Raw genomic sequence first — 18,169 nt, forward strand, 5'->3', positions numbered from 1 at the left:
CTAAAATGTACTTATAACATATATTTGCCAAATGTCTCATTAACACACACTTAGCTCTCCCGGTCTCTGTCTGCTTCTTCCCCTAAAACACACGGAGGCTCTAGTGGCCAAATTAATGCTGCATGTTTTCATTTCCAACAGGGAGTACATTAAGAGCTGATAATGGATGCAAATTTCTCACTGGATCCAATGAGTTTTACTCTGCGCAGCAGGGGTGTGTGTGTGTGTGGTGAAGCTGCTTCTAAACACAAGCACACACAGACGCGCCACCATCCTAATATCCCAATTAGAGCTAGCAAAGTCCAATCAAAACTCTCTTTCCATCACACACTCACACACACACAGAAACAAGAGGAAGCAATTTGCTAATTTGAAAAATAGAACATTTTATTAAAGGCTACATCTCTTCATAATTACAATAATTAAAGTACCGAGGCATCTTTTCAACTGAGCTCTATAGAACGCATAATTTACAGTTTACAAGAAGAACCAAGGAAGCCATGAAAAATACCATAAAACATAAACATGATGATACTAAAAGGCATAAAAATATCTTTTCAACATAAGGCCCCTTGTAAAAACCAAGGGAGTAACAGGACCCTGAAAACTGGGTGAAAAACATGGCAAGAATCCATGTAGGCACAGCTACTGTACTCAAATAAAGACACTATGAACATAGTGTATATATATATATATATATATATATATATATATATATATGTATCACCACCATCATTAGCATCTGCAGCTCATAGTGCAGGCTTAAAATACTCTCAGTCACGCACACACACACACTCACTCACTAACAGGTAAGCACATAGGGGAACACATTATAGAACTTTTTCTTGGTAAATATGAATATGGTGTAAACACATTTTGGGGACTCAAAGACCTGTTCAGGGCAGTTTCCTCCTCGTAAATATATAGGCTATTTGTGCGATGCCTGCGCCGCTGAAACAAAGGCACTAAGACGTGACAGATCAAGGCTAGCTGGGCACAGTCCCAGAGTATGGAATTAAACATTAATAGCATTTTTTTCTTTTTTTCTTTTAAATTCCATAGCACACTGAAGACCCCCCCACCCCTAAGAGCAGACGGGGACACATCCACAAATAGCACTGCAGTAGTAAATATATTATCGAACTTTTAAGTGATAAGAGAGCCATTCTCAAAGCTTCAGCAGTTAGCTCTCCGGCCAGGAGAGCGGAGATGTCCCGGAGTGAGAGTGGAGTTCTTGAAGAGGTATTGTTGATGTTTACAGTTCAATATGAGGGGCTGAAAAGGAATAAAAACCTTTGCTTGAGAACTGATGCTCAGAAGGAGAGGGTTGGGTGGAGTAGGGTGGGGCGTTCACAGATGTGGATAATTCGAGAAGTTTGTCCAACTCCAAGCAGCTTGTCCATGGAAGTAGAAGAAGGATAGGATTTGGGAAAGGGGTATTTCCAATAAATAGCTATAGAAATCTTTACACAGCAATACGAGCATCACAATACAATGCAATGTACATGTATATCTGCGTATACATATTAGTAATGCGCTAGTGAGCAACTATAGGCAGACACTGGCACGGGGAGGGTTCAAGTAGGCTCTCAGTTTCAAATTAAACCCACAGCGCCCTGCTTCTTTGACAAGTGGTCATTCACCTAGAGTCTCTAGATATTCCTCTTCTGGGAAGTTTTGAGCCCAGCAGCATAAAGTCCACGTTTTCTTCACTTCTAGATGAGCTTTTCACTTGATAGTCCGGTAATGTGGATATCTTGTCCCGCTTCCAGTCCGCATGCCCAAAAACCAGCGTTCCTTCAACAACATCTCCAGTCCTTCAAGTCTTAGCTTAAAAAACACACACACACACACACAGGCTGCGTACATGTGTGAGAGCACATGAAGGAGGGCATCCGCAGAGTTATTGATCAACTCCGGCCGCGCTCACTCCATCCTCTCCACCTTTCCCAAGATCTTCCCCTCGTAGGTGGGGAGCAGGGAGCAGTCGTCGGACACCTCCTCGAACACGGCGCCGCACTCGAACTCGTCGCTGGCCTTCTTGAAGTAGTACCTGTGACCGAGAGATGAAAGCGTTAACACAAAATACTTCTCCCTTTGATTCAAGATACTTTAAAGCTCATAAACAAAAAGTCCAAAGAAAAATAAGAAAGAAAAAGAAAGCCTGATAAGTCTAACGCTCCCCTTTGAAACATAAAGTTTCATTTCCGCTATCTGCAGCCGAGCCACTGAGTACACAATCAGCCAAGTCTGCTGATACCAGGGCAGGGTGGAACCTGCTGCTGACAAGACTTGGTTTTAAACAGCAGGCTTCCTCTCTCCACATCCCTCCCTCCACTTGTTCTCTTTTACTTTTTCTCCCGTTCCTTCTCTCTCTCCCCCCCGTTGTGTTGCTGTGAGTTTTGCCCTGGCTAACAGGGGCCAATTAGACCCATGTGCAAATGAAGGGGTCCTTTGACAAAGGCTGAAATTTTGGGTGCCTGCAAGTCTGCCTGTCATTACCCCTGACTCCTACACACCCGCTCGTGCACAGGGCTTTCACTCACTCCTCATCCCCGGTTCATTATTACAGGGACAAAGAAAAGAGACAAAGTAGAGGGGGAGGAGGAGGAGGAGAACGAGCAAGCAGTATGCCGTGTGTCCTTCCTCGCCCGTGTTGACAGTGTGAGCGCTTACTGAGACCTATAGGAAGGGCAGCTGACTTTTGTGTATGTGTGCAGAAGAAGCAAACTCAGGAGGGGCTTCTCGTCAGCCATGACTTCACTGGGCCATAATGATGTAACCCCCCCCCCTCCCAGTCCTTATTTTAGAGGAAGAGAAATCAGCAGGGGTGGGTTGGTTAACCGGGACTCGAAATTCACTCATTAACTATGTAATGGAAAAATTCCTCGATCTGCTCAGTGTGTGGTGACTGGAATGCGGGCATGTTTGCGAGCATTTTTTGTGGTTGTTCTTTGTTTTTAAGACATGCAACACTTATAAAACCAGAACTACAGCATTGCAGAGGTGCACAAGCGTGCACGTGTGCTAATTAACACGAGGGTAATCACTAATAAAGGGCAACGACACAGGGTGTGAAATAAAACGACCGCCTTTTAGGAAAAAGCGCGCCGATCAGATGAAATCAAAGAGTGAAGGACACGCCTGATAACTGTTCCCTCCTTGGAGAGGAAGAAAGAAAAGTCGAGCCCTCCTACTTTAAAAAAAACCCCCAAAATCTTCAAAGAGCTATGATCGCCCTCTTTTTTTTTCTTGCTAAGAGAGACAGACAGAGACACAGAGAGCCTGAATTTCCACTGGAACATGTTTTATGTGGCTGGATCTGCCTCCCCTCCCCTTCTCCCTCCGTTTGCACTGACATCTGGCACCAATATCGTCTGGCAGGACCGAGCAGTACTGTTCTTTGTTGAACCGCTGCCATGTTGAAATGACCCAACTCCACACATTCTCTGGCTGCTATTAAAGCGCCGTGCAGCTCTCTTTCCAAAAAATGTGGATGGTATGACAGAAGAACTGAGACTGTGAGCCAGAGAGAAAAGAAGAGTAAGTAAGGGGTGTAAGGAAGGGTGGGGGCAAACAGACAGATGTGGAGAACTCAGCGCTAAGTGCTTGTCACGTTTGTTGATCTGAAAATGTTGTGGACATCTGGACAGGAAGAGGTTTTGCTAAGTTCTTTTGCTTTTTCTTCTCTCCCCCCATCACCTGTAATTATTAACACAATACTTGGGCCGTGCTTATCTTGGAGACCGTGGCAGTTTAAACAATAAATGTTTGATCTTTTCCCCCCTTTAATGCCCACTGGAAAGAAACAATCAAATTAAATCTCTCTCCACAAACACACGTCGAAGCCGAGCGGCCTCGGTGAAGGCCCCGTAGCAGAGCAAACAAGCGGATCTGGCATTTAACTGTATGCCTTTCAAAAATATCCATAAAATGATTACAACATGTGTAAACACTGTGCGCGTTCAACGCAAAGCACATTAATGCGCGCGCGGGTACACGCACGCACGCACACAAGACCCCAGAGCAGGAAAAAAAGAGGCCCTGATAGCATCAGTGAAGAATTTGCACGCTGGCCATTTGTGTGAGTCTTTGTTGGTTGAAATGAAAGGGGCTGGGGCTTCAAAGCCATGTGTATTAAGTGTGCCTTAGCATGGAAATCAATACCAGATGGGACCCAAAAATCGCTCCAGTTCAAACTCTCCCACTAACCCCTGCACCACCCTCCCTCCCTCCTCTTGTCCCTTCCTTTTCACTGCACCCCTCACACCAAACGCACACTTGTCCAGAGGCCTGCCTGAGTGCAGACACCGATGGAAACAAATGCTGATATCGGTCCTTGACGTAGTCACGGAGACAGTATTTCAGGTTTTTATGCTTGCAGGTGCTGACCGCCATTCAAAGGCAGAATTTTACCACTACAGAAGGTAGTAGGGTTTATGTCTCCATCATTCTGATTGGTCACTGTGTCTAAAATGCCCTCAGGAATGTTGGACATGAAGATACTCCCACACCTTAGAAATCAAATGATCCCACTGTAAACTTTGTCTACAAGTCAGCACAAAGACTGTTTTAAATCAAGGCCAATGAACTAATCCCAGTTCATAAAAAGTTAACTGTATTTATGTCACTAAAGCTGCATCACTACTGTAAAACTTTAAAACTGATCTGTATATTTCAATGTGCCTGCACACACCTGTAGTTGCCCTTCTTGCGGAGCTGCTCTTTGAAGTGACCCAATGTCAGACTGTGGCTCTTCATGGTCCTCCGATAAGGAATCTCCTCACCGCAGAAGAAGTACGTCACCACTGTCTCCCCGCTGCTCACCGCGTGGCTTCCTGAACCCTTCTTACACCTGCCGGGAAACAAAAGACAGAGAGGAAGGGTGTCAGAAGCAGCGAGCGCTTTCGCTATACCAGACAACATCTCGACAAAAGAGAAATAAGAAGTTCTCCAACAAGCAATCTACTAAATTTTTCCCACAACAGACCAGAAATACAGTAACTAAGAGCATCCTGAGGGACGGAGTGACCCAGTGCCGTCTATAAGTTTGCGCTTGTGTTTGCACGGTTATCAATTCCCCTTCAGCTACGTCCAAGGCTTTGTAGGCCCGCTTCAGAGGAACCCTCCCTTTGCTAAGCTCTGCTCGCCCCAACCTAGTGCCAGCTCACTGAAGGACAGCCAATAAAAATGATACAGATATATGAAAAGGGATGTCTCGGTCAGGTGGTGCAGTGACTGCACACACGCACAGACACACGCTCTCCATGCACAGCACAAATGCACGCGATTCATGCAGACGTAAGAGGCAGTGCTAGGTGTACAAAGCTTTAAATAAGTGAGTGTCTGTGGGGTGTAATGTGTGTGTAGCATAGCTGCTTCTCATCTATCTGTGTGCAAGCAAATGGTGCGGGTGACAAGTGGGAAGAGTTAAAAAGGGTCAAAGTACACTTGGAAGTTGGAGGCTAGAGCTGAGAGGAGGAGGAGGAAGAAGAGCAGAAAGGAGGAGAGGAGAGGGAGGGCAGGACTGTAGAGGCATCGTACTCTTCTGATTGGAGACTGGTCGCAGGGACGCCAGCGGGGCTGGGACTGACGAGCGGCAGGGGGACAGACGCCCCGTCCTGAACAGGCATGAGGTGGGTCTTCTCTCGCTGAAGGCTGGACGCTGAATGCCTGGGAAGAGAAATGAAATAAGACTTGAGTTTAAAAAGCACATCTGGAATAGTTTGAAGTTATAACCAAGAGCGTTACTTAATAATAATCTGCTCTTTGAAGTCTGTGTGTACCTTTGCTTGGTGGGCTTGGTGGATACCTCCTCCAGTCTGCGGCAGGCCTCCTCCAGCTGTGCCAAAGTGTTGGGAGGAGGGAGCGGAGGCATAGCTGGGTCTTGGATGAATGGCTGGGCCGGCTGGTGACCACGTAGGTGGCCGCAGCTTCCACCCCCGCCCCACGTGTGTGTCTGAGTAGATGAGCCTCCAAAGGATTTCTTGGTGCTCTGGGTACTGAGAGGGAGACGAGGAAATTTGACTTTAACAACATGAAAAGGTGTCCCCAACACTCACACAGATACTCCTAGTATTATCCTCCACTCACCTGTGAGACTTGTGTCTGCCCTGTCGTTTACTTTCCAGGATCCACTGCAGCACATTCTGGGTGGGATCTGCTGTGTCAGTGGGCAGCTGTAAGGGTCCACAGTCCTCCATGCACCTCTCCGCTACTCCATCCTCAGCCCCTGAGCGACACACCCGCCTCGATAGAGAGCTTGAACGCCTGGAAGAGTAATTGCACTGCTTATTTTAAACACTGACAGAAAAGAAAAAACAAATGGGAGACAAATATGAAACAAGTGCTTGGGACTGACCCCATGCTGTTGTCTGTGGTGATGGCCCCACACATCTCTCTGCCTAGGCTGCGGCTGCGCTGGTACGGCTGACAGGGCTGGCACTCGCTGCTGCCGGAGCACACGCTGTGCACCCTGAGGGCTGCCTCCCTTTCGATCTGCTCTTTAGACTTCGGACCAGCGTGATGGTGGATGTAGTGATGGTGGATGTGTTTCGTGCTCTGCCTGCTTACGAGGGTTCTGTTGGGACCCAGGGACAGGGTAATCGCCCCTTGGTCGGGACTGGATGCAGACGAACTGGAGGGCCCAGTTCTCACCAGGCCCTTGACACTGAAGCCAGCACGCGTGAAAGGCCGGTGTTCTGGCGAGCTGGATCGAGGGGAATGCCGGATCACGGCCGGGGACTGGCACCCGGGGGTCTTCAGGACGCGGGAAAGGTGTTCGTCCAGGATGGCCTGGGGGTCCTCGTCAGAGGAGCCAGAGAGGAGGGGTAAGGAGTGGGGTGAGAGCGTGGGAGCACTTCCCATGATCTCGGCATCTTCTCTTTCCTCCTCCTGATAAAAACAAGGCAAACTAAGTCAAGGCCAGAACAAAACATCTTCATCTTTCATTTCTTCAGTAAGAACCAGAGTCACACAAACCTCCTGAATCTGCTGCAGCCTCTCCTCCAACGTGTTCATGGTTTCCTGCTGCCTCTTCAGGTTCTCCAGGCGGGCGATGAGCTGGGCTGCAAACTGTGCTGGCTCCATTGGTATCATCTCTTTTGGTGGATGGCGAGTACGCTGTAGAGGAGATATATAAAAAAAAGAAGATATATAAGAAACTGCAAGACTCATGCCATCCCTCCATTACTATAGCACTTCACATCATCTATAGCATGCATTTCCCACTAAAGGCAGTTCTGATCAGGGCACTCGCACTGGCACCTATGGCTACAGGGCTGTTTTCAGGGGTTGGCAGGCCTGGTGCATGGTCATGCTGGGCCAGGGCCTCGGCTGGTTCCTTCTGTCATCATCAGCAGGCCTCTTTAAAGTCAGCTCACTTCAAAGCCTTCCTCGTCAAATATCAAACACACAGTGGGGGGAGAATAGAGCGGCTGAGGGGGGGATGGAGGGATAGATTGATGGGAAGCAGTGGCTTTACATCTAGAAATAAAAGCCACATATCGACAGGGGGTGGAAGAGAACTCCAGGGAGGAAAAGGATGAGGGATTAAAAAAAAGAAAAAGAAACTGGGAGAAGTTGAGATGTGTGTGGGAGAAAAACGAAGAGAGGGAAGGACTGAAGGAAAGAGATAAAGGTGCCAGAAAAACAGGATGGGAGATCAGAAAGGTTGAGGTAATTTAGCCCCACCCCCACACGCTGGGCATCTTTAACGTACAGTAAAGTGACAGCATGAGATTGGGTGCATACGCACGCATCTTAAATTATTTTTGCACTTGGGTTTTCTTGATTCTCTCCCCCCCCCCAATTTCTCATAAGCCTTTGTAGTCGGGATAAAGGGGAGAAAAAAGTGAGAAAAAGAGGAGCTGTCTGATGGTGCCTGGAGCTGGTGCACCATGGGAATGGCAGCCATCGCCAAAAATCAGACGGGAAACAAAAACAAGAATAAAAGCCAACAAAGAAGAAAATAAAGCAAAAGGGGGAGAGTGAGTGAAAGCGGCGAGATCCAACAGCAACAGTTACTGCATACCTCATAATGTGGAAAAAAAGGGAGTTACTTTAAGTTTGTTTTAACAAGCTGCTTCTGTTACAGCTACTACTGCAAGTTGTGGCCCCCCCCCGCCTTCGATTCGGACTTTTTTTTCCTCTCAACATGAAGTTAGCTTCTCTTAAGCCTTAAGCTACAAACTCCCCTCTGACCTGTTGAGAGCTCACATGACATGCTCAAACTCTTCCCCTTAGATCCTTCACTTTTAGGGGAGGGGGCTGGCTGAGCATTTGTGTTTCTGTATGTGTGTGTGTGCTGGGGGTTGGAAGGGTGGCGGGGCTGTGAAAAAAAGGGGGAGAAAAAAAGGGGGCCAGCTCTGCTGGAAGTTGTCACTTCCCTGTGCGTTTGTTCCATTCATCCGTGGATCAAAGCGCCGCGTGTGCGTGAATGTGCGTGCGTGTGAATGTGTCTGAGTATCTTTGTGTTTTTGTTGAGGAACCGGGCTGATTTCAGAGCCCTCGGGATAAAGCGGCAGAGATCTTCCTCATCTCTCTCTGTTCTCCATATTTACACCATCGGTGGGGAAGAAAAACCCTGGTGTGTTCCGAGCGCTGCGGCGATAAACAGCTTAGAGACCCCCCCCCCGTCTCCCGCAGACTTCAAGGAACCCTAATGGGGGTGCAGGTGACACCAAAGGTAGGGAGCGGGGTTGTGTTTGCATGCGAGCTTATGTGAATGTGTGTGTATGTGTGTGTGCGAGAGAGAGAGTGGGAGGCTGGGTCTTTGACGTTACTCTTTAGATCTTTGCTGGCGTTGTTGAATTGAAGATGCCAAATACAGTTTGTGCAATACTATTCATAGAACCCAGAGAGACCCGAACACAGGGTGGTATGGAGACTTCTGAGCATGTGTATGTGAAGTTATGCATGTACGTATGCACGTGAGTGTGTCTGTGTGCGTTTGTGTACTTACAGGAAAAGCAGGGAGCGAGACTTGGCTGTTCATCCTCATGTTTCGCTGCATCTCCCTCTGTAGCTGCTTCTTGGAGCCCAGTTTATATGGAGGGATGCCATCTCTGGGGAGGGGGAGAGGGGGGTACGCAGACAGACCACAAAGGTCAATTACCCAATCGGATACATCATTAAAGACCAAACAGACATTCAGGAAGAAGCTTGTTAGCCAAATGGGCAGATCAAACACAGTTCAGGAAAGAACAAATCTAATTTATTAATTCTCCAATTCATTTAGCTTTTCATGTTTCAGGCTTAATCTGAGAACAAAAAGGCTACTCAGAGGTAAATTATGACAGCATTTCCGCCTCCGAGCGGCTCGGGTTACGCTGCAATGAGTAAGGTTTTATTTGCCCTAGAAACGACACTCATTTTCAGGGCTGGCTCCAGCACAACACTGGGCACCCTGCTGGTCATTTCCTTTCACCAGCATACACACAAATGCACACTGCAGTTACTGTGCTCCACTTTAAGTAGCGTCAGCATTAGCATCTCCCTCCTGACTTTTATGGTAAGCTGAGGACACAGTTAGCATTAGCTACTCATTATGCTTTTTCAAAGAGTTACTGCAGGATAGGACCCAAGGGTGCAGGTAACCTGGTTAAGTCTGAGGGGATGAAGGGCTGACTGACTCAAACAAAAAACAAAAAAGAGGGAATCAAACAACAAACAGCAGAGCTTCAAACTGAAGCACTTGACAGTGTAAAACAATCTCTTTCCTTCCATGCTAAACAGCAGTTTCCTGGTGACCTAGCCTAACTGAGAAGCACTTTTCCACTTTTGCTTTGAAATGCCACAGTCATGCGCATAAGCAACCACCCCTCCCTCCCCTCCCCAATCTTCATTTGGCAAGCGCTGCTGCAGCCAGCCTCTGATCTCCGCACATCAAAAGGCTGGTTTGTAAGATAAGGTAATGTTTGAAGTCTGCGCAGCTGCATTCCCCAGCGTCCAAGCAAATCCATAAATAAGATATAAGCAAAAATCCCCCCTCCGCTACTCTCTTTCTCTTCCCACCCAACCGCCTCCTCCCCCGTTGCGTTTTCCCTTTTCTCTCTTTTTTTCTCCTCTTTATCTGTAAATGAAATTCAAATGTTTATGGGTCTTTTTTTAACTGACCTAAAGCGGCGAGGCAGATATTCAGATCAAGGCCAGAACGGGCAGAAAATGAGGTGGAGAAGCTGCGCCCCTGTGGCCAGGGCTTTGTCACTGGCTCTGGGCAAAGTACAGCGGAACAGGGCAATATAGGCCTCGGTCTCTTTGAAGCAAGGCTGTGTAGTGATATGCCAGAACAGAGGACATCCCATTGTAAAAAAAAAAAGAAGCCTTTACAGCTGCCATACTTATGTGTAACCCAGCCCCATTAATTCAGCTGAACAACCATGTGTCAGTCTTTGAGTTTCATTAGCTTGGTCATAGTTACTGCATCCATCCATGCCTCGACAACCCCGCCTACCTCCTCTTTACTCGAGGTAAAGAGCAACTTGTTGCACCAACTTTTCTTTTTGCTTTGCGTCCAAAAGCCAGCTGACTAAAGCACATCTGGCCTTGAGCTGTGCACCACGCAATGACTTCATAGCACCTTGTCACTTGAGACACATGTGATTACGCCAAGCAATCCTTTAGAAGAACGAGCGCCAAGGCACGTACACAGATAAGCGCAAACCACATGTACAGCATGAGCGACTGATTTGTAAGTTCCTCGATAAGTGATCAATCAGAGCTAATTTAGACAAATGTCAACTTTTAAAAATGAGGTTTTCTTGATTTTCTTCACTGCAACAAGCATCTTGGTGACAGTGGAGAAGAAATACTCCCTAATAGCAGGAAAAGAGAGCCCCAGCAGGGCAAGACTCAGCAAGAGGCTAATCAGAAAGTGTAACAAGCAAATCAGCTGACATCAAAACACTGCTCATGCCCACAGATGCATAAAATGTAAAGTTACTATACTCATTCCTTCTAATCGACTCAAAGTCTTCCTGCATATACACTCCAGTGGCAAAGTCAAAAGTGTGTTATGGTGGAGCTTAGCATTAATCTAGACCACGTCCTGGATACTGGAGTGCATCTTTGGTTGTTTTTTAAGGTGCCACAATCCATCAATGGCAAGCTATTCTTCCAGTATGGCTACAGCTTCAAACAGAAAGCTCTTTGGGATTTGCTCTCATTTTTGCACACACACACATAACGCATGTTTGGATAAGATTCACTTACACACTGCTGTCAGTCACGGACATGGCGTCATCAGTCAAGGCGTCACTGGAAACCTCGCTGTCATTCGTGCTGCTGACAGGAGCGAAAGAGCCTGAATGGCAGGGGTTGAGTGAGTCTCCTCTCTTGTATGACCTGAGAAGTTTCCAACAAAAATCAGATTAATATGAATCAATATCCAACAGGTGGGTACAATTCACTGTGTTTCTGTCATTTTGAGAAGGTGACATCAAAACAAGCTGCATCTTCTAATGTTTCAGAGAACTATAACTATAGCCTCACTCATCTGCTCCCAACAACAACGAATGGATGTGACAGAGCAGTCTGAGGCCTGGGAAAACTTCAGTTTTCTCCTTATTGCTTCTTAAATATCCCATAACTTCTCTTTCCATTTCCCCGGCATACATCTCCCGCTGTGTATGCATTCTTGCCACGGTACAGGAGGAGAGGAAAGGAGGGGGAATGACCCAAAAAAGGAAAAAAGTATGGAGTGGGATGCATGAGAGTGTGTCAGAGAAGGAAACAAAGGGGAGAGGTGGGTTCTTCACGAGGAAGCAGAAACGCAGCATGACTAAAGCTGTAGGCCCCCAGCTCCGGGCTGACCTTCAGAGGGGCTCGCAAAGAGTCAGGTATTTAACACAGCTGGCCTTGCATTCTTCCCTCCCTGCCTCTTTCACCCCCTCATTTATGCTTTCTCCTCCCTCCCTTTCTTTTATGCATCCCACCCCTACCCCACCACCTCCTTTCCCTCTGTCCTTCCTTCCTTTCGCTCCCTTTCCCCCTTCCCACCTCCTCCTCCCCATCTTCACTCTCGCTCCAAAAGCATGCCTCGTAGTCCCTATCCCTGAGTTTTCAAAGGAAAAAGATAAAAGTAGAGAAGGCGGGTGGGTTGGGGTGGGGGGAACGCAGCGAAGGAGGGAATCAGAGGAGAATTGACGCAAACAAGAAAAGAGGGAAGAAGAGAGTGAAGAAGGTTTTTTGGCGGGGAGGTGGTGGTGGTGGTGGGTGTTGATTCTGCACTGTAGCTGGTGCCGTTTGTTATGTTTTTTTTTTTAAGAGAATCTGAGTCAGATGAGAAGAGGTAAGGGGAGAGGAAAGGAGAAAAAAAGGGGAGGGGGAGAAATTAAGAGCACATGTTTTGAATCTGAAAGGGTGACAACAATGGGAGGGCAGAGAAAAGGGAGAGCTGCCAATCCCTGCTGTCCTGAGCAGGTAGCTGTCAGCTTAGCTCAGCCTGTCACCGTAAGTTAGCAACAGGAACATCAGAGGATGCCCCAGAGTTGACACTGCTGTCTTTGCTGTCCTTTAAACTCATGAATCACTTCAATTTATTTGGGATGCAGTCTTAATCTAAAACACCCTCCTTTAAATGCAACGTGGAAAAAAACGAGAAAAGGGCCTAGCAAGCACCCGAGTGAGACTACAAAACAGCCACTTCAAAGTGCCATCTATAGCTCTGCTATACATTTATCTCTCTGCCAAAAGCTTGAGGACAGCGTGGTACAAGAGAAGGCATAGCACAGCAATGTCATCATCTATTATTTGCTGGCTGGGGCCAGAGCCAGCGTGCTCTGTGAACTTTTCCTGTGGAAGACGATCCCTCACTCTGCGGAACTATTTCAAAGCCCCGGAAATCCAGGCGAGCGCCAGCAGAGGGCTGCTGCTGCTGGAGACGGTGAGAGAGGGGGCCAGAGTGAAAGACAGGGAGGGGGTAGGCTGACCAGTTTTCTGCAAACTAATGTGGTGTTGAGAAAAAGCACTTGTACAGGAGAGAAATGCTTGCACGGTTGCCTCTGGTGTGCAACAACAGGTTTACACTTTGCACCAGAAAACAGAGTAAAAGCGCCATACCTGAATCCCCCGTCCATCACCTCCACTGCCCTCAGGGAAATGGGGGCCCTCTGCGCTTTAGCCGAAAGTCCAATAAGTGCTTTAGCTTTCAAATCACAACTCCACTCCTCCTCCTCGTTGAGCGTGGGCAGGTATCCACATACAACTTTCAGGTCCGCCAGCCCGTTCGAGTTGACGTGACTCGGGTTCTCTCCCCCAGTTCTCACGAACTCGAGGTAAATGTCAGAGGTCAGAAACATCTGGTACGCGTTCTCCTCCATGTCGGTCTGGATCTCGGTCTGCGCCTGGTCGAACATGGCAGAGTCTATGTGCTGCTTCTTAATATTATCCCGTATGTAGGTTTTCGTCGCGGGCTTCAACTGTTTGGCGACAATGCTGTTGTTTTCGATGTAGCGCTTGTAAATTGCTTTGGCGACTCTCTGCGTTTTGGTATCCTTGAGGTCCATCTGCCTGAATCCATTGCAGGCGAACCAAAAGTCTAAAGTGTCCACACATTTTTCTCGCTCCAGGAATGTCCTAAAAAGAAGAGCGCCGTCCTGGTCCCCGAGGAGAGAGTGCAGAGACTTTGTCCACCGGGAAAGCGGGGAATCCGGGGAGGCACTCCCCTCTGGCTCCCCGAGACCATCCTCGTTCCTCCTCGCAGAGGAACCCGGAGAGCCGAGCAGAACGGATTTGGGGGACTCCAGGGGTTTCATTACTGGGAGTTTGCCGGGGTAGCAGGGCGCGTCGCCCTCCTCCCCGGGCACAGGGGGTCGAGGCGCATCTTCGCGAAAACTACTGGCGATATGGTCCATAAGCGCCCGGCTCATGGCTCTGACGGCAGAAAGGAGAGAGCCCGCGTGTGTGCTGTTCCGCCTCCTCTGAGCTTCTACTGTAATCTCCTCACTCTCTTATGTCAGCGGGGGGGCTTCTCTCTGGCTGCCCGGCTTCTCTCTGAAACACAAAGTATTGATCTAATCAAAACCAGATCCGCCCCAACTTCAAAGGGGGGCAGAAACGCAGTAAGAGCCTTTTCAGACCCTCGCTGACTTTTACAGAAACAGACAGACTAGTTCAGATTTGGGGGGGAGAGAAAAAAAAATCCAGCTGCAGCAGAATTACATAAACAGCACTTCTTCATATCTCAACTAAGGGATATGATTTCTACAGAAGTTGGTTAAATTAAAACATTTAACAAGAGGGGAAGGGGGGCACCCACCTAAGCGATGTCTGTACTGGATCGCCGCCATCCTTTTCGATAACATCACGAGAAGTAGTAATTACATGCACGTCAAAGTGGGTTAAGACCTGAGCGCCAATTAATAAGACATGTACCCTCCCCAACTCCTCTCCCTCCCAATAAAATGCCAAAGCATTACGCACGGACGCCGCTTCCTGATCGTTTTACCCCTACCATCCCTGCCACTCTCTCACTTCTCTACGTCTCATCTAAAAAAAAAATACACCAAATCGAGCCACTGCTTCAAGTACCTGTAGGACACCGATGTGGGACAAACTCCAAGTGATGGAAAAACGTGACCGAAATAGTTAATACGGGCAGCAAGGCTGCTGCTTGTGGAGCTTTAGCCTCCACAACTGTTTAAAACATCCCCCAGTTTGTTGCACAGAAGATCGCTACAACGTGTCCCCGAAGCATCAGCGGTAGTTACAGTGTATTAGCGGCTGCTGTGCAACCTTGAACATGTCACTTAGTATCACCGATCCACCGCTCGACTGTTAAACATGTCAAGAGATTAGAAAAAAAGAGCTCGTGGCACAGCTACAAGTCAAAAGCTTCCCACAGGATACCGAAAAATGAAAGAAAGAGAATGATAACGCACATTACACCCCCACACACTTGTCACATATTTCTTTAACGCTGCGTTTAAAGACGAAACAAGCCCTGGTTTAAAAAATAAATAAATAAACGTCCACACTCCAAGTGCACCGAAGTCTCTGATCTGTCTGATCTTGTGAGGGGAAGAAAGTCACACGCACACACGCACACACACACATAGAAACGACCACTTACTTCAATATGTACAAATATAAGTACGAAATATTATCGCAAAGGAAATTTCCGTGAACACGGCACAGAGATGACTCAGTTCCTCCTTGGGCTTTAAAAGTAAGAAAAGCGACCAATCATCCCCCCTCCCCAACCCTCAGAACATTACTTCAAAGGCGAGTCAACAGCACATCAAAGAGAACTCCAATGGGGGCCACTTTGAGGAGGCACACACTCTTGCAACTTACCATCGATCCACGAGTTCTTCAGCTCGAATTAAAACTCCGGGTTTCTTCTTTTCTTCCCTTCTCCCTCCACAAACACATACACACACATACAAAAATTCGCTTATAATCCACAATGCTGGTCTCCTCAGCGCGTCCACATACAGTCCGTTCAGGTTCGAGTCGGTTTACAGAGAAAAAAATGCACTCGAGAGAGGAAGAAAAAAATATATATCGCTTTTCTGCCTCCTCCTTTTCTCCTCCCTATGGTTTCAGGCTGCCATGCCGCACGGTAGATCTCTCCTGTAGGCGACTCCAACACCAACTGAACCGAGAGGCTGGAGCAGCGCACTTCAAAGTGAGGAACCGACTGCCGGGTCCCGGCAGCTGCATAAAAAACAATTGCAACCTCGTGCCTTCAAAAAAAAAAAGAAAAGAAAAGAAAAAAGCGAAACAAGTGGTGGAGACCCCACAGTTTTGTGCAGTTACTGGTGACGAAATATTGTTTAAAGGCTGCTCGGTTTATTTTCTGACCTTTCCCTCCCCATCTTTTGGCAAGCTTTCCTTAGACCACGAAGTTGTAGCTACAGTGTGAGGACCTTATCAAAGACAGGCAATCTTGAGCCAACTCCCCGAGGCTTTGGAGCGTCAGAAGTAACTGATCTGCCGCCCCAATGGCATTATCGCTACAATCCCTCTGTTGCTACATAAACTTTAAAGACGCGGGCATTTTTTCCTTTTCTTTTCTTTCATGGGGTTGCACAATAAATGCAACGGCGCGTTTCAAAATAGCACGTGTAATATGGACAAATATGTTTTTTTTTGTTTTTTTAGGGGGGTGGCTGGGGGGCAAACATCCTGCAGAGTAATGAAAGTTTCATTGAACCGCTGCAGGATTCAAAGATACTGAAGGGAATTCCCAACAATGGAAACGTGTGTTTTGACTCAAGGACAGTCACTTTACCATCTCTAGTGCTTATAAAGATACAGTGTGTTGCCATAGGAAAGGAAATCACAGTGCTGTTATCACTCCACAGCTCCTACCAGTGGCTTAGAAGGGCACGTGCATACACAGCAGATTAAAACATCTGCTCACTGTGGATAAGTTCACTGACAGATGTTATCACCAGTGTTGGTCAAGTTACTTGAAAAAAGTAATCAGTAACTAATTACTGATTACCTCCCCCAAAAAGTAATCCCGTTACTTTACTGATTACTTATTTTCAAAAGTAATTAATTACTTAGTTACTTAGTTACTTTTTAAAAACACGATTTACAACCTGAAGAGGTGATAAAGCGATAGAGCTTTCAGCCCAGTTCTACTTTTTCTACATAATCCATCATACAAAATGTAATCAAATGGAAAAGTCTCTTTTTAACTTGTTTTATTAGTTTTAATCTTTTAACTTTATGCATCAAGCAAAAATTTAATTATATGCAACATTCTCTGACTGGAAGAAATTAGTTTAACATTTAAACCTATTTTCTGCACATTCCAGCACATAAAATAAAATATTTTGTGTGTTTACACTCAGTCTTTCAAATAGATGCAAGTAAAACACAGCAGAAAATAAATAAAGTCAAAGACTCAGCGGTCCTGTTGCTCTATTTTCACCTGTAAAGCAGGAGTTGGGTAGGCGGAGGTTTACCCTGGTGCAGGTGTGCTGCGGTCAGTGGAAGGATATGGCAGTTCTGTGAGTTTCCCATTACATCGTAGCTACTCGGTGCTTGCTTGGAAGTTTAGGGTTTTTTTCGCTGTAAAAAGAAGTTTTCTTCCCACGCACAGCAGACACTAATGTTTTTGTCACTTTTTATGGAATCAAACTCAAAGTAAGGTCAGTACTTCCACACTTTAAACGCTGCACGCTCATACTCTCTCTGCACTCGATATGTGATCCACTGTTGATCTGCACACAGCTGTTGTCACTAACGGAGCACTGGCTTACGTCACTGTCGTGAGACATTCTCGCAAAAGATTCACGGTTTTAGTAACGCAGTAACGCAGCGTTCCTACGGGAAAGTAAAGGTAATCTAATTACCGTTTTTGCAATAGTAATCCCTTACTTTACTCGTTACTTGAAAAAAGTAATCGGATTACAGTAACGCGTTACAAATAACGCGTTACTGCCCATCTCTGGTTATCACATCATTTAAGCAGCACAAGAATAAGTCCTCTTTGCACTTCTGACTATGCAGCTCTCTACTCCTTAACTGCACTGTTGAGATAACACGAAAAGGGGGTTGGAAAGCAGCTCAGGCAGCCAAAATGTCCATCAAGATGGACATTTTAGAAGCTGCACTTCCTTTATTTGTACCGTGGTGGCTACAGTAGTGTTGATAGTGTTTATTGGACAGACTCAGTGGTGTTTTGGAGGGGTCTTTAGTGTTCAAATGAGCCACCACAGGGGACCCTTTGTGCAAGATGCCTGCCTATGTTCTTGAAAGAGAGACAGTAGGTGTCTGTGTGTGTCCTTGTTGTCTCAGTGGACAGGGATCCAAAAAAGAAGGAAAAAAAAGTACAGTACAAAGATGGAAACCACTTTGATCAGCCTGTTTGCTAAAGGTGCTTTGAGACTTTCTCCCTTGATGCCTCTTTTCCCATCAAGGTTAATAAAAGAGAAAATTGGAAGAGGCCATGATGACTAAGGGATTACTCATCATTCAAAGGCCACTTTACCGCCTTCAAATTCTGTCACATCCTGCACATTCCCATTGTGTCTATTTCAAACACGCTATCCCGGCAAAAAGTTGAACAGCCGTGTAGCCCAGCAGATACTCCTACAGTTTCTCAGGGAGGACATATGGAAAATTTGTCATGTAAACTCAACCAGCTTTATGAGGAAGCTGTAACACTTGAAAAGCAATGAATAAACACTGGAATTGGGTCAAAAGAATAAAC

General features: G+C 46.7%; 1 protein-coding gene across 1 annotated transcript; it reads right to left on the reverse strand.

The window, feature by feature from the left end:
* Nucleotides 1-1,672: 1,672 nt before the first annotated feature.
* Nucleotides 1,673-15,855, reverse strand: axin2 (axin 2 (conductin, axil)). The gene is made up of 11 exons (XM_085403823.1): nucleotides 15,295-15,855; nucleotides 13,060-13,992; nucleotides 11,212-11,343; nucleotides 8,963-9,065; nucleotides 6,982-7,122; nucleotides 6,362-6,894; nucleotides 6,094-6,270; nucleotides 5,787-6,002; nucleotides 5,545-5,673; nucleotides 4,697-4,855; nucleotides 1,673-2,053 (listed from the first exon to the last, which is right to left on the reverse strand). The coding sequence occupies exons 2-11, from the start codon at nucleotides 13,866-13,868 to the stop codon at nucleotides 1,927-1,929; spliced, it is 2,526 nt and encodes an 841-aa protein (XP_085259949.1). The 5' UTR covers nucleotides 13,869-13,992; nucleotides 15,295-15,855; the 3' UTR covers nucleotides 1,673-1,926.
* Between the last annotated feature and the right edge of the window lie 2,314 nt (nucleotides 15,856-18,169).

The sequence above is a fragment of the Rhamphochromis longiceps genome, linkage group LG4 (genome assembly GCF_057381845.1).
Source record: "Rhamphochromis longiceps isolate RC_006_pf linkage group LG4, R_longiceps_female_GT1.1, whole genome shotgun sequence".
In the NCBI taxonomy this organism is placed as follows: Eukaryota; Metazoa; Chordata; class Actinopteri; order Cichliformes; family Cichlidae; genus Rhamphochromis; species Rhamphochromis longiceps.

Coding starts and splice junctions, on each gene's coding strand:
- axin2 (XM_085403823.1), bottom strand. CDS start 13,868: ATGAGCCGGGCGCTTATGGACCATATCGCCAGTAGTTTTCGCGAAGAT. Junction 11,344..13,059: donor GTGATGGACGGGGGATTCAG/GTATGGCGCTTT, acceptor GAAACTTCTCAG/GTCATACAAGAGAGGAGACT. Junction 6,003..6,093: donor GGCAGACACAAGTCTCACAG/GTGAGTGGAGGA, acceptor TCTCCCTCTCAG/TACCCAGAGCACCAAGAAAT.